This window comes from Misgurnus anguillicaudatus, chromosome 14, assembly GCF_027580225.2.
Source record: "Misgurnus anguillicaudatus chromosome 14, ASM2758022v2, whole genome shotgun sequence".
Taxonomy (NCBI): Eukaryota; Metazoa; Chordata; class Actinopteri; order Cypriniformes; family Cobitidae; genus Misgurnus; species Misgurnus anguillicaudatus.
In genome coordinates this window covers 12701483-12725982 of record NC_073350.2, presented here as the reverse complement: position 1 = coordinate 12725982, position 24500 = coordinate 12701483, and the positions used below count along the sequence as shown (strand labels likewise).

The following is a 24500-nucleotide window of genomic DNA, read 5'->3' as shown; positions in this document are numbered from 1 at the left end:
ATGTGACAAAAAAAAAGTGTGTATTGTAATGGCCTTTTAATATGAAATGTTAAACATACCCTACCACGACAACCACAATTTCTACCCCAGTTTATATAAAAATATCCTAAATATTTAACAGCCTATAATTTTATTTAATGTCGTTATATGAGTGTTAATATGAGTGTTCTTAATATGAGTGTTCTTTTAAAGGAGACATTTCACAAGACTTTTTAAGATGTGAAATAAATCTTCGGTGTCCCCAGAGTGCGTATGTGAAGTTTTAGCTCAAAATATCATATAGATAATTTATTATAACATTTTAATATTGCCACTTTGTAGGTGTGAGCAAAAATTTGCCATTGTGGGTGTGTCCTTTAAAATGCAAATTAGCTGATCTCTGCACTAAATGGCAGTGCTGTTGTTGGATAGTGCAGTTTAAGGGGTGGTATATCCTCTTCTGACATCACAAGGGGAGCCAAATTTCAAATACCTATTTTTTTTCACATGCTTGAAAGAATGGTTTACCAAAAATAAGTTATTGAGTTGATCTTTTCCACATTTTCTAGCACTGGGGACCCAATTATAACACTTTAACATGAAAAAAGTCTGATTTTCATGATATGTCCCTTTTAAAATCCAACTGGAAAACCTTATAATATGTGGGGATTGATTGATCCTGCGTTCCAATTTGCATATTATCCATCCTAAATAGTATTTAAAGTTAGAATTAGTAGGTTCAAAATCATAGTATTTGTTAATCGTTGAAATTAGTATCCCAGATGGAGTTTTTAGGTACAAATTCATAGTGTATGCGCACTCAAACTGCTGATATTTCCCAGTCCTAGAGACCAAAACACAGCTAGACCAGCTTGCTACACCAGCTGAGGAACCAGCTAAAACTAGCTCACGAGCTTATGCTGGTCTTTATCAGTAGGGAATGGGATCATCTTCGTATTGTGTTAGAATGCACCAAAGTGTGTGCATACTGTTTTGCGCTGCACTCAAAAGTACTTTCCCAACAAAAAAAGTACATACTAGGCCTTTAGTAGGCGAATTGGGATGCAGCAGGTTCCCTATCCCAAATAGCACCCAAACATACAAGGTCCTGTCTCAAATGTCCCACTTCATGTGGTCTTTTGGTCTAGTGGCCTTAAATTGCACGTGCTTGCTTAGTCTACAAGTCTTTACAAACCCAGAAGTCCTTGCGAAAGAGAAATCAGACGAATCAGATGACGGATGGGAGGAGTTCACACTAATGGACAAGTTCTCTTCTTATATCCGGCGTGGTGCTCGAGTCCATTTCAAAATATGACTCCGGTGCGCCCTTAAATTGACTCAAAAGTCCCTAAGGTCATGATGTCATCAAAGTGTGGACTCTGAGGAAGACCACAAGTCCGGAGTGTGCCATTTGGGACAGGGCCAAAGCGTTCAGTTTACTCACAATCTGGAATCAGATGAGAAGCTAAAATGCAGAATGAGGTCATAAAAATCATTGATCCCTACTGGCAGAAGTGAGATACTGTAAGTTTTAAACGTTATGCTAAACAGTGTTCAAATGGGGGGTGGTCTCAGACCTCATATTAGCATTGAGGGCTTAGCTAGGGCAGTGGTTCTCAAACTGGCGGCCGCGAGATAGTGCCAGGGGGGGCCCCAGTTTTACGACATTTTATAAAATACATTAATTTATCATAAATTCTGTGTAATAAAACCTCCGAAAAATAAAGCCACTTACCAACAGCAATACACTGTATAATTTAATATATTTTGATTAAAATGATTAAGCTTCAGTATGTTTTGTGCCATACATTTTCCTTTGGGGGCACCGTACATGAAGTTTATTTAAAGGCGGAGTCCATGATGTTTGAAAAGCCAATGTTGATATTTGAAATCACCTAAACAAACACGCCCCTACCCCAATAGAATCTGGACCTTCTGTTGATAGACCCGCCCCACACATACGCAACCCGGCATTTGATTTGATTTTATTGGCTATAAGTGTGTTTTGGTAGTCGGCCCGTCTCCTTTTCCAACGCGTTTTTCAAACATCGTGGACTCCGCCTTTAACTAAGTTCGGGAGGAGCATGGTCATGTGATCCAACCAATCAGTGCAAAGAGGTGCCTATAAATGGCAGTCTCTCACCTCTGTCCTGCGAACTCGTGAACCAAGGGGGGCCGCTTGCTGAAAAAGTTTGAGAACCCTCACAATCTTTGACATATTTCAAACACTGATACTGAGGGTTCCCACACCTTAGTTAACTTCAAATTCAAGGACCTTTCAAAGGACATTCCAGTACCATCAAATTCAAGGACTAAATGTGGGGACACGTTTCAAGTAAGAGCAAGGTTACATCGTGTTCCTTTTAAGATACATTGTTACAGTTCCCTTTCGAGGGAACTCGCGCTGCGTCATTGCGGTGACACTTTTGGGGACTCAAAGGGTAAGTGCGTCTGAATGTGTATATCAAATTCAACCAATAGTGAGGCTTAACCACAAAGACAGGGTGACGCGGGAGCCAGGAAGTATATTGTTATGTGAAATATTGCCAACGACGACGTTACAGGGACGCAGGAATATGGCAAGGGAGACGCAGCGTCTCGTTTCCTTCTCGGGGAACAACAGTTACATACGTAACCTGATTTTTTTCCCACTCAGATTCACAAACTTTCAAAGATTTCAAGGACCCGTTGGAACCCTGGATACTAAATGTAAACTTTGTACTTTTTTGGAGCACTTCACGCTTGCTTGCAGACTTTCAAATTTCCATTTTGTTTCATTACATTTTTTTTTAATATAGAAATGTTTTTCTACACTGAGGATTCCACATACACTTTGTATTATTTGTTTTCTTTATAAACTTAATATATTTACTTCAAATTACCAGTTTCCCTTAATTACTAGTAAAAAAAAGGTAAACACAGCAATGGAGACACAAAAGGGAATTGATGTTTGTTTATTGGATGGCATTACAACAGAGGTGTTTAAATTGGTTGTTGACATTATACAAAATGTATACAGTACTTTTCTCGGTCGACGCGAAACGTTCTCAGAACTCAAAAACACTGCCAAACACGTGTAAGAGAATGTCAAGGCACATCATGTTATTGAGACCAGAACAAAGAGGACCGCAGCGGTCAGTCACAGTGTCATTTTAAGCAGAATTTCAAAGATCTATTCAGATATCACAACATTAACTGTCCTCTATAAATAGCATAATTGCCCCACGAATATCCAGCGTCCTCAAATCATCGATCTGTGCTCATGGACAGTGTATTTTTGGTGTACTCTAGTTTGACAAGCAGACTACTCACAAATGCTGCAAACCACACAATGTCAGAAAACTGTGAGCGTGTATGGTTTTATAGGTGATGTGCTAACTATCGGCATATTTTTGTTAGCCTTGACATCACGTCGCTTTAATCTTGACATAATTCTAGCATTAAAATAAAACAGGAAAATTTATGTATCATATCCACTTACACTTCTCAGTACATACGCTCTACTACACTACCAGGCTTTTGATTTAACTAACATATACTGCTAACTTAAATAACAATACAAGGGTACACACATTTTTTTTCCTTTTCACATCTTTCATGACTTGACCTTCCAGTAAAGTGGTTGAAAACCAGTCAGCTTCACAATCAAACATAATTTAAGATCCTACAATAAAAACAAGATCGAAAAACAAAGGCGTATAAATGAGGTTAAAGGATTAGTGTAGTTTAAAACAATATACGGTTATCACAATCCCCGTTACTTATGTCAGCATTTCAACATTATTCTGCTATTGCTTGAGAATAAAACCATGTCAGAAGTCCCGGGACTAAGTAAATAACCTTAACTAACCCAACACTGGACCTTTCAGTGAGTGGACAGATGCAGACTAAAATATATTTCTAAAACAATCGACACATAAATAAAATGAGTTTAAAACCAGTCGCAGCAATTTTTCGGTCATAAAATCCAACGTCATCAGTGTGTGTTTCATATGTAGGGATACTGGGTGACTCGTCTAGGGCTGAGCTGATAGCCGTTGTACGTCCCGCTTCCTCTAGTGGTGCTGGTGCTCGTGGTGACGTAAGGGTGGGCGGGGTAATGTTGCTGGTAGTGGGCGGAGAGTCCGTGGACCATGCCCCCTAAAGAATCCTTTGGGATAAGACTGGCTGCATAGTGACTAGAGGGCGGGACGTGTATGGAGGGGGAGGAGCCCTGGACGAGCAAATGCTCCATGTGGGAGGCGGAGCTAAGGGCCGCAGGGGCGGGGTAGGTGTACAGACTGGGGGTGCTGGTGAAAGACGGCGCCTCCTGGAGACAGTAATGAGAAGAGGCTGGCGGGTACGTGTGCTGTCGACGCAGGGAAGACGAGCCGCTGGTTGATTCTTGCGATGAGGAGACAGTGGTCTGGAAAAAGACGCAAAGAAAATCATAAACGTGTTTATGGTACACTACTACTACTACTAATGCCAAAGTATTTAGGCACTCACCTGACTGAGGTTAAGTGGTTGGGATCGGCTAAGATCTTGTTGGTGGTCAGTAGCGCTCCCCCCTGAGCTACTGGGCTGTCTTGTGGCGGCTCTCTTAGGCTTCATGTAGTAATTCGGAGCGAGGCCTACAACAGCACAACAGAGAAACACATTTTCGTCTTTCATTTGGAACATTGAAAAGAAGTGACAGGAAACCATTAATGGGATTGAGATCCTGTGATGCATCAGAGGCAGATGCACTACTTGCACAGCACAATACATCATAGCTGGCATTACTCACCTACAGCTGATGGGACTTTGGCTGATATAGAGATTTCCCGAGGCTGCGTTTTCACAGATGGCGCTACCACTGCCAGGGATTTAGAGAGGCGTGAGGACTGCACCCCTGTGTGACCAGTCTTGACTTTGGGAGTTAAAGGGCTGGCATTAGATGAGTCGGAGTCATGGACCGTTACACAGCTGATCACATTAGTTCTCTGGCTGGGGCCACAGCTGAAACAAACAAAAAATGTTAAAGAAGACCTTGACTATAAACACATGCGTGTATTAATAAGTTAACACCGGGATTTTTATGAATGTGAAACTAAAAACAGTACAAATGTCAGTGTTTTAATAAACCTAAAAAAAATATTTTCTCTCTAATGGTGCATTCACACCAGACTTAATGAATCAATCATGCTGTTTAACGCAAAGTATAAAATACAGCAAGCTAGTTTTCCATTGCAAATACATTGTAGCATGATAAAAACTGTCAGTGCAAGTACAAACGATGAAAAAATGTGTACAGGAAATATAAAACATAATTCTGAAACCTACCTAGCGGGGTGAAACTTCCTCTCATCCTCCTCCTCAGAATCACTGTGTATGGTGATAACACTGACTGCAGGACTGGGGGTGTCAGAAATAACGATGGGCTGTGTGAGGGTGGCACTGTATGCCTGGGAGCCCACCAGAGAACTGCCAAAAATAAAGAGATGATGAGAACTAAGTTATTAAAGCTTTAAAATAACAAAAAATCTAAATGATCAAAAAGCAGTTAATGACCTGCTGCCATTGTTACAACAGATCCTGCTTCTCTTATTCTGCGATCGCGTGACTGCAGACGTTCCTCGACTCAAGGTCTGAGCGGGATCGAGACCAGCCAGGATGTGCGGGTTCTGCTGGAGAACGCTGCTGTGCTGACCGCTCTGAGATGCCCTCCAGGACGACAACAACCACCAATCAGCTTTGAGGACTCATCTATGGTGTTAGCATACCATCAAGAGGATGGTTTACCTCCAGCTTGGTGTTTTCTGTGCTGAACTTTCAGATAAAAGAGCCTCCAGAGGTGATTCGGTCACGACTGACTGGTGGCTAGAGTTGTGGATGGCCATGCCTGGCACCTGCTGCCACGCGGAGGGAATGAGGATCTGTTGGGTGGCCGCCGGCCAGGCCTGCTGAAGAATGAAAGAGAGCCTGATTTAGCTACACTTGAGACCACAATGAGATTCATGATGTATGGCTATGACTGTAAAAGTGTGGGTAAAAGCAAACCTGCATCACGACATAAATGCATCAAATGTAAATCTTAAACATCTAAAAGGTGGCGTGCACACCAAAGCGTTTACGCCGGTGGATGTTTTCAATGAAAGTGCATTGCTTTTCAAAACGCCAGCAGCTAGCGGATTTTGTCCGTGCTTGTCAATGTCACTTCTCACTCGGCCATCCAATCACAGTGAAGGAGAAGTGGGACAAATCACAACCAGCGCATAGTTCAACGACTGATAACCAAAGCAGAATTATCATAGCAACCAAAGCCCTGAGCCGATAAAGCTGGCAAGGGCCTACACGCCTGGCGTTTAAGCTTTGGTGTGCACGCCCCCTAAACATGCCAGGATGTTGCAGAACTTCAGCTAACATGCTGATAAATCACAGGCACACATTTATACTAAACAAACGAATAATGAATAATTCATGAATGCATAAATCTCCTCCCCAGAGGCAGCATCTAGCATCAGATGTAGCACAGCCAACTTAAATGATTTTAAAAGCCAAGACAAGCACTGCATGCGCAAAAAAAATCATATGAGCGTAAAAAAATAAAGAAAGGGGGTGTTGATAAAAGATAGTCCGGCAACCTGTTGGAAAGAATCATGGGGGTTAAACAGTCAGAAAAAACGAAATGTTGTCACACAGAAAAAACTGGCCGAAAGATCTGCCATGCCGGTACGGGCAGCACTAGAGGACCTGCGGACAGACACGGCTATGAGAGAGAGAGGAATGTGATTGTGAGTGTTTTTGTGCTGTGGACAAGGTCAGTCTTCTCCCCTGAGAGAAGGAGAGCCGAAGAGACGGTGGGGGGAGGTCAGGGAATATAAAAATCACACAACATGAAGCTGCAAGCAAAGCACAGAAGAGTCAGCACATGCCTTCCATGCCCTGTAGCAGACCTGCACTGAAAGAGATTGATGGGGAGGAATGGGGGAGGGAGAGAGAGACCAGAAGGACAGAGAGAGAGAGGGAATAAAAGAAATAAAGAGATCAGACTGAAAAATCAAAATGAAAAATTTACACAAGAATATGATAAAGATCAAGAGGAACGTCACAAAAAGTAGTAAGAGAGATCAGAAGGACAGACGCGAAGACAAAAGAAGGAAATTCAAGCAGGATTTAGGGAAGAGGAAAAAGGGTGGAGGGGCGATGATGATGTTAGTGCTAGAACACTGGGTGGGTCTCTCTTTACCAGCACTGTGGCTGTCTGCTCCAGTAGGGCAGGCCTTCCTGCCCCACAGCCCAGTGCCAGGGGCAGCGGGTACTGGGATGCCACTCCCGCTGCGTGAGGGTGCAGCGTGGCCACCATCAGAGGCGTACAGGAGCCCTACGGAGAAGAGGCGCCATGGAGGAAAAGGGGCAAAAAGCATGGAAAGATTAGACCGAAGGTCAGACTCGGGTCAAGGGTACAAGGCTGCGATCTCGCGTGCCATTTATTGGCACTCCCAGGAATCTGCAATTTCTGCTTTAACTCGATCTCACTTGTTGTGTATGAGGTGTAGGCCTTACCTGCGCGAGCATGCTCGGCTGAATCTGAAGGGGTTGCGAGGACTGGTTCTGCTGGACGACAGGAACTCCGTTCTCCATTCTGACGGGATAGCTGGATGTCTTACTAGAAGATGGAAGCCCTTTAGGAACAAAAAAATGATTTACTATACATCCAAAATTGAAGGTCCTTCGTTTGATGGTTAAAGGCGGGGTGCTTGATTTAGGAAAAACACTTGGAAGAGAGAGGCTGAGTACCAAAATACACTTGTAGCCAATCAGCAGTAATGGGCGTGTCTACTAACCAACATCATTGGCTGGGGTTGCATATGTGTGGGGTGGGTCTATCAAAAGAAAGTCCAGATTCTATTGGGGTAGGGGAGTGTTTGTTAAGAGGATTTCAAATATCAACATTGGCTTTCAGAAATCATGCACCCCGCCTTTAACTTGTATATCAGCCTTGTTGATCAACCCACCAACATTTAGCAATTTAAAGGGATAGTTCACCCAAAAATGAAAATTCTGTGATTATTTAATCACTCTCATGTTGTTACAAACCTGTATAAATTGTATTGTTTTGATGAACACAAAAAACGATATTTTAAGAAATGTTCATAATCAAATCGTTCATGAACCCCATTTACTTCAAATAGTATTCTTTTTCCTACTATGGAAGTGAATGGGGTCCACAAATGGTTTGTTTACAAAATTTTCTTAAAATATTTTCCTTTGTATTCATCAAAACAATGAAATTTATGCAGGTTTGTGACAACATGGGAGTGAGTGGGTGATGACAGAGCTTTCATTTTTGGGTGAACTATCCCTTTAAGGTTCGCCTCACAAACCTATAATGCACAATGCTCCAGCTTACCTTGTATAGTAGTTGGTGGGCAAACGATGAGGGTCTGCTGGAAAGGTTCGGTCTGAGCGCAAAGCTGAGTGGGGCGGGTCTGCAAGGGAATGCTGGGTTGGGCCAGGCCCGGTATGTTTATGGTGGCCTGCTGGTAAAGCGCCGGTTGGTAGTTGAGGAGAGGAACGGCTCCGCCTCCAGATGGAACCTGTGCAAAATTTCCAAAAAGTTAAAAGGCCTGCCACGTGTGGGACTTTGCACTAGGCATGTATTTTTAACCAGCTTGTTCACCTGGCTGTGCTGGTTGAGCTGGCTGCTGAAAGTCACAGTCAGGTTTCCTGCTGTTCCAGGAACAGCATTAGCAGCAAACAGGGCTTTCCCACTTTCGTAGCTATTGTTCCTTCTCTTACAGATATCCATGTTCTGGAAGCATGACTTCACGCTGAAAGAATAACATGCGCATTAGCCACATTATCCAGCGTGTGATAAAAAGGAAAGAGAGTCGACACTTACTGTGAGCTATGTGGAAAGTTCAGCAGGTGGCTCATGGTCACAAATGGGTGAGCCAGAGTCTTTGTCGGCGTGATTCTCTTATCGGCATCCAACCTCAGCATTCGCTTCAACAGATCGATTAACTCTTTACGGTCAGCCTTCTCCGCCAACAAATCCGTCCCTTCTAAATGACTGGGCAGATTGACCTAAAACACGACAATTTAAAGTGAATCCTATGACTTTGATCAACGGACGATTGTTTATCTGGAATGTGTTTTAATACATACCTGCATCATGTCATCTAAACAATTGAAGATGTATTTTCTTGCTTCTTTGGATTTGATCCCCATTTCGGCTTCATGCTCAGACGGGGTCTGGTGAAACGGAAAGATCAGGTTATTAGCAATGAATACTAGTTTAAAATTACATTTAAGTACAGCTGTGTATTGGTAAGAATCTCACGATATAATAGATACCATGATGCATGGGTTGCTGCGCGATATGTTGAGACGCATTGCGGCTGTGTAGCCCTAGATGATATATTGGGCTATTTCCTATTTTAGGAATATAATAGGATCAGTGGTGGCTGGTGACTTCTTTTTTTTGAGGGCGCTGGATGCGAAGTTCGTCACAACATGTATGTAGCCCATCATGTGTGTGGTTCGTAATTTCAAAATGTGTTCTGCGCTTTGAGAGATCGTGTGTGCATCAAAATAAGTGCCTGCTGCAGACGTGTCTAAAGGGTTTATAATAAAAGAGATGCTCGCGTTTGGCAGATACTTGCATAATCTCATGCGTAATCAGAGTTTACTGTTAAGGAAGTGTCTAGGGTGTATTTTGGGAACGTGAGCGTCTCTTATCATAAACGGTTTTGACCGGCAGACACTTATTTTGACAAAACACATGAAGCACAAAGGATCTCTCGACACGCAGGACACATATTTTGGAAAAGAGAACCACACGTGACAATCCGAACACTTATTTTGAATTAGCTCATCCTCGGATGAACAGTCACGAGCCGCCATTGAATAGGACATAGTTTTTAGGAAAGCTGTCATTGAAAAAACACTGCCATATGCAAAACTTTGCAAAAAACAAAAATTGTGGAGCCCTATGTTAGTACTTCCTAAGAAGAAGAATGCTATCTAGTCTTTGGGATGTAAACTTAAGTAAAACAACTGCCATGAATCTCGAAAGATTTTTATTTTTAACTATTTCCACGCCAGCATTAAAAAAAGTTCAGCCAGCAGCAGCAATTTAATGCCTTTCAGAAAATGTTTTACTTTAAATATATAAACGTGTAATATATCAAAAAGTCATCCTACATTTGTTCCCTTTTTATAACTTCTCAAATATGGGTAGGTTTTTTTCAAAAATACCATATTTTGAGCAAAAAGCTGAGATAATTACATTGTTGTAAAGGACTTGTTAGAAATCACATTTAGAACGATGAACAAAACATACATGGAGTTTTACTATTTGGCCTTAGTGGATACTTCAGTGTTTTATAAGTTGGGAAAGAGCGCCACCTGGTGGAAAAAAGCAGAAATATGGACTGCCGTAAAAACTCGTCACTGGACGGGAAGCGTTTTCTCTTAAGAGTTAAAATATCGAATCAATACAGTATTGACAAACAAAATATCATGATACCCACATGTATCAATATTTTCTTACATCCCTACATAAACGTTGAATTAAAAGTTCTGCATTCAGTGTACGGCCAAGCCTGAGCAGAGTCTAGACATGGGCAGGTTACCGGTTTCAAGGTATACAGAGGCTTTAAACAGTCAAGGTTTCAAAACCACGAAAATATTCTGTGATACTAGGGATGGGACGATTACCGGTTTCACGATTAGCCACGATAAAATGTCCTTGACACTTAGTATTATCTTTTAAAATTGAATGATCATTACAACCGTGTTTGATTACCGTGATTTTGAAAACTCGCGGTAAATCCTGTCCAGCCAGAATCAGTTTGACGCAGGCACGCACATGCAACAGTTTTTTGCACAAGGCGTAATTTAAGGGATAATGTATTGTATTCACTCACGATAAACTTAGTAGACAGATTTTTTTAACCACAGAAATAATTTCAGGGACATGAAATATTAAATTGTGATTTTCAAAAATAAAACTTGTTCAAATGTTTTCAGTGTGTGTAAGTTCTTTTTGAATTTTCCATCTCATTTTAACAAAACCATGATAATATTGATAACCGTGATAACTTTGGTCACTATAATCATGATATGAAATTTTCATACCGCCCCCAAGGTACGAGCTGTGTTTATACAAAATTCATTAAATCATTAGGTCATGTGATTGATTTGATGTTTACATTTAATATACATGATGATAATATTATATATTTTTTGAAAGCACATTATAATTTAAAGGCTTTATTTTTACCTGGCATTTGAAAATAACACATTTTAGTGTTGCAATGGCAATACCGTGAAACCATGGTATTTTTGCTAAAGGTTATCATACCGCCAAAATCTTATACCGGCCCATGCTTAGCAGAGACACGTCCTGATGTGCACCTCTTCACATTTCCTCCACTATATATAAAAACTCAAGCAGCAGCAAAAGTTGGCTATTTAACTCCCCCACTGCTGATGCTTCAACAACATACACAAGCTGACATTAACCCACGTGACTGATCGTCTAGCTGTATCAACTGATGTTGTATTTTTTTCACATATATAGAGCTAAGTGTCGTTGAAATGCCCTTGCATGAAAAATGTAGCATTTCTTTTTCTATGCACATTATTCAGTTTGGGAATTACAAGCTGCACTGCTAATACATTTATAACTGGCCAAATCATAACTAAATGCAGTCCAAACGTGCCTTGTTTAACTTACTGTTGGTTACTACGTTATGGAAACGCACCTAATTCGTATTTGTTTGTTTTTCTTTTTTTGCAAATTTTGAAAAAATTTGCTTCACGCTTTGATGGAAACCCAGCTATTGCCTACTAGCCATCTGCACAGTGACGTGAACAACAACACAGAAGTATACATAAAAACTGATGCATAGCCTACGACGTAGGTCCTACACAGAAATATAACTCAACCTAAAATATTCTACAAAGCAAAGGTGATACTGACCTTTAACCTCCACAGTGGATAGCTAGAGTCTGGTCCTCTGTTAAAGAAACGTCTGGTTTTTGTACCAGCGCTCAAAAGATACTCTGGAGGCAACCCTTGTGTCTGAGAAATGTACCGAATCTAGAGAAAAAAAGGCAAGGTTGAAACCATCAGGGTATTTCAATATGAATGAATCGCATCCATTGATGCTGTTGCTTATTTGCATGCATTGCTTGCATTGTTTTCCACCCATTTCAAGGATTTATGCAAATGAAGTAGCCACAAAATCAGAGCTGAACACCATTTGCACAGACGACTCTCAAGCCTGCAGGCCAGTCTTACAACTGTACAGAGTTTGCATACATGATATGGAAATAGGCCACTGTATTTGCCATATGGAGTGAATTCAGCATCTTCAGATTCACAATAAAGGGTTAAAAAATATAAAAAATAAATAAATAGACACGCTTGACGGCAAGGCCTAATTTTAAATGTGAAGATGTTTGCCAAACCCGTCTTAGGCATTTACAAAATCTTGAACAAAGTTATCATTTCAAAACGGCTTTTTATTTTTGTCAGTAGAGATTGTTTATATAAAAAGGTTACAGTTAAACATCTTAATAATAGGAACAAAATAATATATGTGACCTGGTCATATTCTGAAGCTCCTGGATAGAGAGGCCAGCCCAAAAATAGCTCTGCGATGACACAACCCAGCGACCACATGTCAATGGCTTCACAGAAAGGCAGACCCAGAATAATCTCAGGGGCTCTGAAGAAACACAAGTAAAAACGACAGGGTAATGAAATGGGCCATTTAATGCTTCCTACACAATAAGGGATCTGTTGAACATGAACAGATTACAGATAATCCCACCCACCTGTAGTAGCGAGACTGCAGGTAAGTCGAGCAGACGGCTTTAGAGACGTGACTGGCCGATCCAAAGTCGATGACCTTAACCCTGTACGGCTGTCTGATGGGATCCACCAACATGATGTTCTCAGGCTTCAGGTCAGCGTGGATAAGGCCCAGACTCTTGAGCTTCATCAGAGCCGTGGCCACCTGCTGTAGGATGGGCCGGATGTGCCGCAGGGGCAGCGGGCTGAACTTACTGTGCTTCAGGAAGTCATAGAGGTTCTGCTCCAGCATCTCAAACACGAGACACGTGTGGCCTTTGTGCTGGAAACACTCGTAGGAACGAACAAAGTTGAATTCGTCTGCGTTTTCTGCGCTGAGGCGGTTTAAGATGCTCACCTGGAAGAGATTTTCAGCGTGTTAACTTGAGCGTGTGTATAGGTGAAATCGCAATCATGCTGCGTTCCATTCAAATCAGAAAGTATGAATTTCCAACATCCTATTTAGTTCTGTTTGAAATGAGATTACCACCATGGAAACTCTGATGACTCTGATCTTTTAAGCAAATAAATGTCACCTGATGATAAAAACGACACATGCAAAATATGCTAAATGGGTTGTTTTGTGGACAATTGTACACGTGCAAAGCAGCATTGTTATCTTTTACAATTTGGTTGCCAGGTAGTGCTTGTTGACAAATGCAACACCTGCATAGCATTGCAGTTTGTTTGTTTGTTTATATGCCACTGCCAAAGCATCAGGTAATGGCGCGCCTTTAAGGCCAAAAGTCATAGACATGAACTTGAATTTCCCCTTTTTTACTCGGAAAAAAAGTCTATAATCTTCATGAATAACCTAATACTAACTCACTACAAAGGCGTAATTGCCATCATAACATACCTCTATCTGCCCCTGACGTGCATATGAAGGATGGTTCTTCAAGATTTTGATAGCCACAATCTCATTAGTTCCTCTCTTCCAGCACTTGGCCACCTGCCCGAACGTGCCCCGACCAAGAAACTCAAGAACTTCGTAGCTGTTGGAGACCGAGCAGAGGATCTCATGCTGGACCAGCTGGTAGTCTCCCTCCCCGTTGGAGCTGCTGCTCTTCGTGGTGGGGGCGGAGTGGGGTATTGACTGGGCGGTGGTTCCGGTTCCTCCCGTACGGGCAGAGAAAGCGGGCGCCGAGAGCTCCTCCAGGATCTGAACGCTTCCGCTCCCACTGCCCCCGCCTCCGGAGGCATCCGCTTCCTCGTTCTTCCGTTTCAGGCCATACCTCTGTCCACGGGAGGAGTGGGATTCCGAGTGGTGGTTGTTGTGGGAGGTTCTGCGAATGGATCCACGCTGGTGGCTCCCGGTGCTGTCCGCGGCACGAACCACAACCTGACCCCGGGATGCCGGGGGGAAGACCAGGCCGGACGTGCCGAAGGAAAGGCCTGCCGCGGGGTTGAAGCTATACGCTTGGCCAACAGAACTGTACGCTTCATTGGAAGCATCCCAAGCGCAGCTCTCCACTTTCATTTTTTTCACCCTGCAGAAGGCACTGGAAGACACAGACGGAGGGGAAAAAACCTGGAGCTGTGAAGCCATGCCTGCGAACGTCGAATAAACAAGGTTTAGCGCATTTGAATGAAGAAAAGTGCCATTGAGTGAATGTAAGGTAAAAACATCGTTATAAGAGTCATCTCATGCATCTTCCTCTATGATTCTAGTCAAAAACTTTGCACTGATGTATCGTCCACAGAAATTTACCGGCCAAATTTACTGTAAAACCGGTAAACAGGCAGTTTTATCGGCTGTGTGCATGTTGCCGCGGTTACGTATCTGGCCCCAAGTTAACTTCTGGCCTGTGCTTGGTAACGGTCTGGCTAGAGACTAAACTGACCTCTAGAACCTAATTTTACACAGTAACGTTAACTTTATGCTTTAGCTATGATGCGAACTAGGGTTATTTACTGGTTATTTATTTCGCTTGTTATCAAAAACAATCTACTCTAGAGGGATTCTCAGGTTATTGATTCTATGCGGAAAAGTCTACTGGAAATTAGGTTTGGTCCACAAAAGCTGTTTGTTTATGTTGTTGCTGCTGAAACCATCTATGTGTTCTTGTATAAGCTCAGAGGTAAAGCATTGCGCTAGAAGCGCAAAAGGTGATGGGTTCCAACCCAGGGAACACACTAGAAGTTGACCAATATGTGTTTTTCTGAGCCGATGTCTATACCGATAACCGATATTTTGAACTGATATGTCTGGTGTAAAAATGAACATTAATGTCAAAATTAAGACTCAGGCTTCTGACAAATACTCTCAATGCTTTGAATTTTTTAAAATTCCGACTAAGAAATGTAAATTATAACAATCATATTAATAATAACAAAAAAGAGCAGGAAGCACCAATAAACTAAATATACATAAAAATGTATTGAATTAAATATCTTAATTATTTTCTGAGGATTTTATCATTGCATACAATAGTAGAAATATTCAGTTAATCATGTTGCACATCATTGGATGAACTATCCTATGGATATAACGATTAACTAAATTTAAATATATAAGTGTAAATAACGTAATTGCCTTCATAGCTTCATTATGTATGTTGTGGAAAAGACCGCAAATGCTTTCATAAAACTATAAAATTAATACCATATTAAAGGCACAATTAGTAGGTTCAATAGCATTTTCCTTAAGAATATGTTGCCAAGACAGGCATTTAAGCATAATAACTGTGTGTATCTGAACATTTATGTGTAATAAATATGTCACAAAAAATAACTTGATCTGTTACTTGTTTCGAGCAGTTTGAGAGAACGAAATCATTGCTAAGCAGCTCCAGTTAGCAAGTGCTTTCGGTGGTTGTCTTCAGCCTTCTGCACTGATTGGCTGGACTCGTGACTCCCAACAAATTAGATGGGCGGTGGGCGGGCATTGCTGTAGGCAACTGAAAAGAATGCCGTGTTCTGACGGCTCTCACTAAATCTTTGGCTGCATCAGAGCCAAAATAGCGCATTTCAAAATTATATTACTTTATCGCCAAATCAGCTTTTAAAATGGCCGATGTAGATGATCGGCAAAATGATTAATTTTGACGTCGATAGTCGGCCAGATCGATAATCGGTCGACCCCTAGAACACACATACTGATAAAAAAGTATACCTTGTAAGTCGTTTCAGATAAAAGCATCTGCCAAATGCATAAATGTAAATGCAAATGGCAGATATGACAAACCAATGAATGGTCTGATGGCACTGAATTGGACCTTTTTTCTCTGGGTAAAATTAATAAATATTTGCCAAAACAGAATGAAAACTGTACATAATAATGTTTGTCAGATGTTACAGTGTGTTGGAAAAAATTGTGTAAATCATATAAGTGATATCGGTATCACTTACACCTTGGCGCGCAGTAACATCACTCCTGACTAATTCCCCCTACAGCACTCCACTGAGGTCGAAGTGCTCTTCCGCCATACAATATAGTTCTCATTTATTATCCACTTTAAAAAACACGCTACATTTTATTTTGTGCCCCCATACTTGCTCGTGTAACCACTCATGTAATAGTCTTTAAATAGGGAAAACATGGAAGTGTTTGGTGGCTTCTAAATTCATTCCTGTTTGGATCCTAAAGATTGAATGGGGCTAGGCTAAATGCTAGCCTAAGCTGTCTAAGCTGAGGTAAGAACATAGTAAAATATTAAAAAACTGTGGTGTTTTCCTTTAAAGGTCCACTCTGTAAATTTAAGCAGCATCTAGCGGTGAGATTGTGAATTGCAACCAACGACTCAGTCCACCGCTCCTTTTGAAACGCATAGAAGCTACGGTAGCTGCCACAGGACAAACATAGCGAACAGTTTATCGGGTTAGGTCTACATGGCGGCGACTTCCATGTAAGGAGACCCACGGTGTATGTAGATAAAAAGGGCTCATTCTAAGGTAATAAAAACAGTACAGCTCATTATGTATGTTCTTTATACAACACTGATAATGTAGTTATGTATATGCATTTTTCAATCGGCAAAAAAAAAAAAAAAAATCCTGTCGGTGCATCCCCATGAAACGACAGCTTGTATACATGTACGAAACCTCAAACATTTATATGCGCAAAAATAAATAAAATACATACAAGTATAACGTTACATCACTTCCAATTCGGATTAGCTTGTCATTTTTAGTATTTTGACTATCCACAGAGACTTCTACAGGCCGAATTAGTGAGTCATTTAAATAAAAAAGCACAACAAATGCATTTATAGGAAACATATCAACGGTTTTTAACGCTTTATATACTATAAAATAAAACAGGCTTTACAGCGAACCTATATCGATGTTTACAGCAACCAATCGACTCCACCCTTTCCAGAAAAGTCTGTACCCAAGCAAAATGCGAAATTCTTTTAAAATGAACATAACAGCATTTTTTCTTAGTTTATGTGCGCAAAATATCGCATGATTTTCGTTACGTTGTTGCGGCTATGCTACAACCCACAGGCGTCATTATTTCGTTACTTTTATCTCTCGGCTGTGGCTGCTCGGCAACCAATCATCGTTACAATCTAACAAACATTACATATAATAAACCACGATAGCATTTATAACCTAAACACAATAAACTGAGAATATACAGTCATGCGAAAAGCAACTACACTAACAACCCCAACCCCCCTTCCACGAAAAACACATTTTATTTCTACGTAAATCTGATAAAAACATACTCTGCGTATTTATATAGATAAGCTGTATATAACATATATGTATTTCACCGTGATATTGATACCTGAGCGTGTTGTTGATCCAGGAGTAGCAGAGGTGAGCTTTAAATCCCTCGGATCTGGACTCTAGGCCTTCATTGTTACTGAGCTCCTCCGACACAAGCAACCGGCCCTACAATTCACTCGAAAATAAACAGCGATCGGTACAAAAATACAGCTCCATCAGTCACTGTGAATCGTGACTGGCCACGCTGCTTATATAATCGTCGGTTTTCGTACTTTTAATAAAAAGGTCTGATAAAAATCCAGGCAGAGCCCGGAACATCCAGAGCCTGCCTGCCTGCTTGCTTATCAGCTGCTTCAGACGAGCTTCCTGTCCACGACTTTAGCACTGCGCACGCGCACACGTTTTGTAACGCGAACTGAGATGAGTGATTGTGCAACTGTGCATCAGGGAAAATACCGCACCGTTTTACAAGAATGTTTCCCGTTACTATTGGAAACGCGTCAATGATGCGCACGACTCATGACGTAAGCACAACTTACACAAAATTGTAAAATACCAGATTGTTCCCAGTGCTAGGAAAGTTTATTTAAAAGACACAAGTGTCAATTTGTATCATGTAAAAATACATAAAATACAAGGAAACAGTAACTGTTTGGTTTAAATCGTCTTACTTTTCTAGCTTGTATTTACTAGATGGTATATTACAGGTAAACAACATGTGTTATTTTTATTGCACAGTTAAAATTATATAAGAGTCAAGACAAGTGAAAACCTTAATAATTCATAATATTTAACAATTCATAAAAAATCAAAACAATTCACATATATTCTGGGAATCCTGACAAATTTATCTTAAAAGAGGAAATTGAACGTTTAAAATATTCCTTTTAAAATAAAAACAGATATACCCAGTCTTATGATATGACTAAATCTAAAACAAAACAATTTATGGCACAAAAATTGTGTTAATCTCACAGCTCTTCTTTAAATATCATATATATTATAGTTTTAGATGAGTAAGGACATCCTTCAGCACTGCAGCAGTCTCATAAATGTATGGGTTCAGGAGGATCCAAGCACTTAATGTTTTGGAGATGTATTAAGCCATGTGCGAAAACTTCCAAAAGATGCCAGCGCACGTGGTGACGTCTAAAAAGGGAAACATTTTCATTTAAAACCCAAGTATTAATACTGTACTAATAAAAGTGCATTGACTCTGGAGGACATCAGGTTTGTCCTCCATCCTGATGTTATTTCCTTGCTGCTGGCTTAAAATTTGTAATGTTTAGTTTCACACACAGCTTGAGAATAAAGTGATTAAACATTGACCCGGGACAGCAGCAGGAAACAACAGGTTGGGACCTAACTGCTTTCATCATGTCATGCTTCCACCCAAAAAAAAAAATTTCAAGATATAAAGTATTTGGACAGTTTCTAGTTGCCAGACGTAACTATGAGTGTGTTTGTTGGACTTCATACTTCAACTTGAGACTAGTTTGTTAAAAGCTCAGAAAAATGAAATAGCATTATTTATTTATGGATGCCAGTTATCATTGATGTCAGATATGAATATATCTGCAGCTCAAGTGGTAGGGCAGAGTCATGGATTTAATACCCAGGAAACACAAACAATACTTTAAAGTCACTTTGGAAAAAATTCTCTGCCAAATGCATAAATCTAAAATGAGGCTTAAATGTCCAAATACTTTTGTGGCCACTGTAAAAATCAATGCATATTTTTGTGCTTCCTGCAGTACATCCCCTAACCATTTTAATTTGTGTGACTTAAAACAAAACCTTAAAGGTGCCAAAGAATGCATTGAAAAAATCTGTTAAATTATTATTTGATATCTACATAGAAGGTTTGTGGCTTTATTAAATGCAAACAACGTTTTACATGTCCATTTACAACACTAGGATTTTATTATCACCTTATTTGGAAGGGTCATGAATAATAATGTTGAGCTTTGCTCTGATTGGCTGTTTCTCAGAGCAGCTTAATTCAGTAGCGGTGTCTTATATTCAAGCCTGTATCAGATGAAGATACAGATTTTGAGGAATAATCAATTGTTTGGAGATTGTTAATAAACATTTCTGAGTGATAAGTTTGTGTTTTTTCAATATGGACTTGAAAACATAACTGTAACGTCAATAGTACAACTTCAGCCTAAACGCTAGCATGTAGCATTAACTAGCATATAGCGCTAACTAGGGATGTCCCAATCCGATCACGTGATCGAAAATCGGCCCCGATCACGTGGTTTCAGACTCGATCGGAATCGGAAGTAACCTTCTGATCAGGACTCGGATACATATGCAGGGTTTAAATTGGGCCAGGACCGTCCGGGGCTAAGCCCCGGCACACATACTGAAAGTCTCGCTCTGCTCAGAGCCAGTGTACGCGCTGGTGCGTGTGAACTGACGCGAATAATGACGTGTTTTCATTCATAGGCTTCACACACTCATGCATGTGGTGCACCCACGACAAAACCGTGTTTTTACCGCTCATTTAAACAACGCATCGATCGTTTTTGTCACTATGCGCTCAGTTAATCTACATCAGTACGCAGCTCCGTGTCTCACTCAGAACCTCAAGAATGCGTGCGGCATGACATAAGGAACATCCTGGATCTGTTTTATCGCTCTTCTTTATTCTTTTTAATGTATTATAGAAGTATCGGATCGGGACTCGGTATCGGCAGATACTCAAAATCAAATGACTCGGGGGCAACAAAAAAAAAATGATCGGGACATCCTTAGCGCTAACTCAGCAGTCACTGTTTTAGCATTGTAACTACATTGTACTTAATTTAATGTGTAATTTAATGTTGGGGCAAACATCACAACTGTAACGTCACATCGGTGTTGTGTTGAGATTCGATTGTTTTCCAGCAGTCTTTTGTATGCACAAGGTTTACATAAGAAGGAGAAAACAATTGTGTTTAAGGCTCACAATATGTCATTACCGTGTACAGAACTCATTATTATTCATCTATGCCTAAGTAAATACAGTTTTACATTCTACGGCACCTCTAAAGCAAAACCAAAAAAGTTGATGTTCAAAGACAATGTTGCTAACCCATCCTAAGATGTATTGAGGCAGTCCACCAATGCCTTATTTATTAGCACACAAGAGCCATAAGGAGACCCATAAAATATCACCAAGTGAAAGAACCACAGCCCAATAATAAACAGTGTGTTCTGAACTCACGCGTAAATTCTTGCGCTTTACCCTCGATGGACTTCTGGGTTCTAAAAGATGAATGATACTTAGTCAGACAATATTATCATCATGGAAAAGTTATCACAATAACAGCACTAAAAGCATATCCTCTCAAAAGACGTCCATTCTATGTAATTCGATGGAACCCCTTTATTTGAAGACACTGCATTAAGGATGTCACCAGGATCCCGAAAGACAAACAAAAACCCACCTCTGTACCTCACTGCCTGCAAAAGTCTCGGTAATTCCTTAACCAAACACAGCTGTTCAGGAGTTACGGACTGATGCGGAGACAGTCATGAGACAGAAAAGCAAAGCAGAATCATGAGCACAAGATTTTGCTTGTTTTATTGTTTGCCAGTGTTAAAAGACAAAAGTTTCTTTTTAAAGATTTCTGTCATATAAACATTAACAAACAAATGTACAAACAATACAGGAATGTCTTTGAACACATAACATCATCTCTAACAGTGTGAAAACAGATTGTACCAAAGGAGTTGAACAAGCAAAAGGTTCGAACAAAAGAGAGAGAGCAAGTAGGCGAAATACAGTTAAGGTCAAAGCATATTCACAGCACAGCAGTTAAAAATGAAGTGTGTGTTTATTTGCAAGTGTGTTTAATACTTTCTCCAATATCTCTGATTGATATGCAGAAACAACTTAAGTTTTTAAACTAAACTATTACAAAAGTATTAAGAGCTGCAGATTTCCCTAAAAAGTGTAATACGTCTTTTAAAACTTCGCTCTGTTTGTTGGAGCATCCCAACCAGTGGTGCATTTCCTGTAGTACGATATAATCACCACTGTACGATTGCAAAGAAACAAACTAGCCAACTAGTTTCCTGAAGAAAAAACTCCTGTAATGGGGCGTACACCAAATGCAAATTTAACGATTTGCCAGAGTAGATGCAAAGACGCAAATAGACGCAAACTCGCGCTATCAGCTCAAACGCGTCTTCGCGCAAGTTAAAAATTGAATACAATTCTCATGACACAAAGTTAAATTCCACGAGTAATCTAGAGCGAGGAATGCGATGATTCGCGTTTGATGTGTACGCAGCATAACTTTTTCGTACATTCCTTGTTCGAACCACGTTGGTAATAAAGCCTGCTAATTAATCAAATTAATGTCATATTATTACTTAAGACTACTTTTCTCCTACTGTATATTTCTTAGCCGTTGTTTTGCTTTATTTCCGAAATTTCCTTCAAAAGCAAGTTACGCACTCAGTCACTCTGGGGTTCACACTGGCGTATTATAGCACTTACGGTACATTCACACGGGGCGTAAGCGTTAACGCTTCCCATTCACTTTTAATGGGTAACGTCAAGCGTTGCCGAACTGAATTGTAGATCCGTCGGCGCCGCGTCACTGTCGTTGCTCGCGGCAGAAGTTGAACATTTCTCAACTTTTCAAGTGGCAACGCGTGCGTCAGCCAATCAGATTGCCTTTTGCAAATAACATAGGCAAAGCCAGCCAATTGCGTTTATGGAATACTGGAGCATGTGTAGCGCCCATTGTGATTGGCTGTTAGCCACGCTTTAGACAAGCCTTCCGTCAAGCGTTAACGCTTCTGTCCCGTGTGAATGTATCGTTATGCACAAATGCACTATTCAAAAGCACTACTTTAAACAAATTAAAAGACATAAATTGGAAATTATTTTTATTTGGAATGATGACACAATGTACTGCATGTTGCGTGATCATTTTAGTCAAGAGTGTCATCTGTATCATCGGACGCCTGTGCGGTGACGCGATACGCGTCTGGTCAGAACTTTACTTTGTTTAATGGTCTGACTAGTTGCTAAACTGAACTCTTGAACAAATACCTCGTCGAAAATAACAAATGATTTGGTTTCCTATGTAATCTACGTGTTGTTTATTTTGCTTGTTATATAAATAGACTACATTTAAAGTACTTTGTTGTTATTTATCCTTAGCGGAGTTTACCGAAAGTTACGTGTTGACCACGAAAGCCGCTTGTTTATGTTGTTACTGCTGAAACCGTCTATAAGTCTATATGTCATACTAACACAGAACTATGCTTGTAAGCACACCTCGAGAGTTTGCGATGCAGTTTGCGAATATACACTGGAACGAAGGTTTGGGAAACGCCCTAATCCGATAACGCTGAACTTGCGACCATAGTTGAATAATGATGCTTTTGGGAAATGCACCCCAGCCTGATGGCAACATCAGTTTACCAATGATGTAAGTTTTGGGGTGGGACTCTCTATCGAGTCAACCAATAGCAGAAAGAAGAAAATGAATAAACATCTTCACTTTTGCAGTTTGATTTGATGCCACTTGATGCAAAGAAACGACACACTTCACCTTTAGGAAGATTAAAATCCACGTTTTGTTTAAAACACGAAGCACAATGACTGAACTGATCCCTCAAAGAGTATTTCATAATACTGTAAACAGCCATGTCAGCGATCTATTCTCTAGATCGATTTTTTATATATTAAAAACTTAAAAAAAAAAAAAAAATTATCGACTGAATCTTTCCTTTAAACAAAACTGAAAATGTAAAGTACAATTTCAAAACTATTTCCAATTCTTTTTCACTGAACTGGTCTGTAAATGTAAATGTAAGATGATTTTTGCCATCTAACTGCTATAACTCAAACATCTGTTTATATGTTGATGTTGTACCCACCGTCTAGCTTGAAACTACACTCCCGTATCTGCCCCTCGAATGCCTACGGTTAATACTTTAAGTTGAACTTCAAGATGCCAGTCTTAAAACTGGTGTCATTTGAAACAAATATGGGCAAATTTTTTTTTTAAATAAAAAGCAGACTGCGGTCATGCATTTTCACATAATGACAAAACCAGGCACTTGGCCTTGTTACGCGAGCTAGTAAACGCATGCATGTACTGACTGCTTCTACAGAGGGCCAGTCCCATATAGACAAACAAGTTCAATAAAAACCACATTACACTCATTTGGGAGCTTTGCAATACAAGTACAAACATATAAAACAGACAATTGCTATAGTTTTTAGAAATAATTTGGAATAGCTCTGACATCTCTCAAACTTTAAAGGGGTCACAAAAACACCCGTTTCATTAGCGTATGATGAGTCGAGTTCAGTCTTTAAGTGTTGTTCAAATGCGAAAGATGAGAAAAAGTCTAGTTAGTCTAACTTAAATGCCTTGTGTTACTAAATGAGATAAATGTACATGGATACAGATTTTCCGTATTCCAGTTTTCATTGCACTAGTCCTCAGGAGGGGAACATAAATAAAAAATTACAACAAACATGAGGCATATAAAAAATACTGTTGGTAGGAAAAGTGTGCGGTCATATTTAGAATCCTATTTTTTAATCACGAATTCGTACCAAACGAACTTTACCTCAGTCCTATGAGATGAAGCCATTCCGTTAAATTCATTATTACATTGCGATTAACGTCACGTTTGCATGATGCACATAAATCCTTATACTGTCACTAAACAGGCATTTCATTATTTTATGTTATCAACATATTTACGAACACAACGTGTAAACCAATCGGTCATAATATTGAAGATATCACATGATCCTTTCTAAAGCTATCGCTACACATTTGATAGGTTTTCAGTCTTTGACCGCTCAAGAGCGCCCCCTAGCATTCGTCAATCGTGAGGCAGATAAACTCCTGAATACACTTTTTGTACTGCTGCTCTGTGGAACTGCTGCTTGGGTATTGACCTGGCTGTCCGAAGGGTCCGTCTGACTCCCGCATCTCTTCGTTCATCCGTGCTAATCGTAATCTGAATGAGAGAGAATGAGAGATGAGAG

At 40.3% G+C, this 24500-nt stretch overlaps 2 protein-coding genes across 7 annotated transcripts in view; both read right to left on the bottom strand.

Moving 5' to 3' along the window:
• Positions 1–2918: 2918 nt before the first annotated feature.
• Positions 2919–17907, bottom strand: hipk1b (homeodomain interacting protein kinase 1b). 4 transcript variants are annotated; one of them, XM_055185213.2, is made up of 17 exons: positions 17544–17907; positions 13668–14359; positions 12793–13166; positions 12560–12683; positions 11933–12052; positions 9112–9198; positions 8846–9030; positions 8624–8774; positions 8354–8540; positions 7507–7625; positions 7190–7324; positions 5743–5903; positions 5512–5664; positions 5284–5424; positions 4748–4959; positions 4468–4592; positions 2919–4384 (listed from the first exon to the last, which is right to left on the bottom strand). In XM_055185213.2, the coding sequence occupies exons 2-17, from the start codon at positions 14355–14357 to the stop codon at positions 3968–3970; spliced, it is 3381 nt and encodes a 1126-aa protein (XP_055041188.1). In that variant the 5' UTR covers positions 14358–14359; positions 17544–17907; the 3' UTR covers positions 2919–3967. The 4 variants fall into 4 exon arrangements, with proteins under 4 accessions (XP_055041188.1, XP_073731997.1, XP_073731998.1 ...); XM_073875896.1 differs by having other exon boundaries at positions 5284–5428; positions 5513–5664; XM_073875897.1 differs by lacking the exon at positions 7190–7324 and having other exon boundaries at positions 5284–5428; positions 5513–5664.
• A 138-nt stretch (positions 17908–18045) lies between these two features.
• The window catches only part of acap3b (ArfGAP with coiled-coil, ankyrin repeat and PH domains 3b), an 84228-nt gene continuing 77773 nt past the window's right edge, over positions 18046–24500 (bottom strand). For 2 of the 3 annotated variants that reach the window (XM_073875899.1, XM_073875900.1), the window contains exons 24-26: positions 24411–24472; positions 20697–20737; positions 18046–18634 (exon numbers count right to left, since the gene is read on the bottom strand). In XM_073875899.1, the coding sequence (XP_073732000.1) occupies positions 18566–18634; positions 20697–20737; positions 24411–24472 (172 nt within the window). In that variant the 3' untranslated portion in view covers positions 18046–18565. Of the gene's footprint in view, positions 18635–20696; positions 20738–21030; positions 24473–24500 lie in introns of those variants that run through there. The other variant, XM_073875901.1, reaches the window with a different exon arrangement.

Excerpts from the sequence above, each read along its gene's own strand:
- hipk1b (XM_073875896.1), bottom strand. The coding sequence starts at position 14,357 with ATGGCTTCACAGCTCCAGGTTTTTTCCCCTCCGTCTGTGTCTTCCAGT. Across the intron at positions 9,199-11,932 it reads ATCCACTGTGGAGGTTAAAG|ACCCCGTCTGAGCATGAAGC; the intron begins GTCAGTATCACC and ends CCGTTTCACCAG. Across the intron at positions 5,429-5,512 it reads CTGTTGTAACAATGGCAGCA|GCAGTTCTCTGGTGGGCTCC; the intron begins GGTCATTAACTG and ends TCTTTATTTTTG.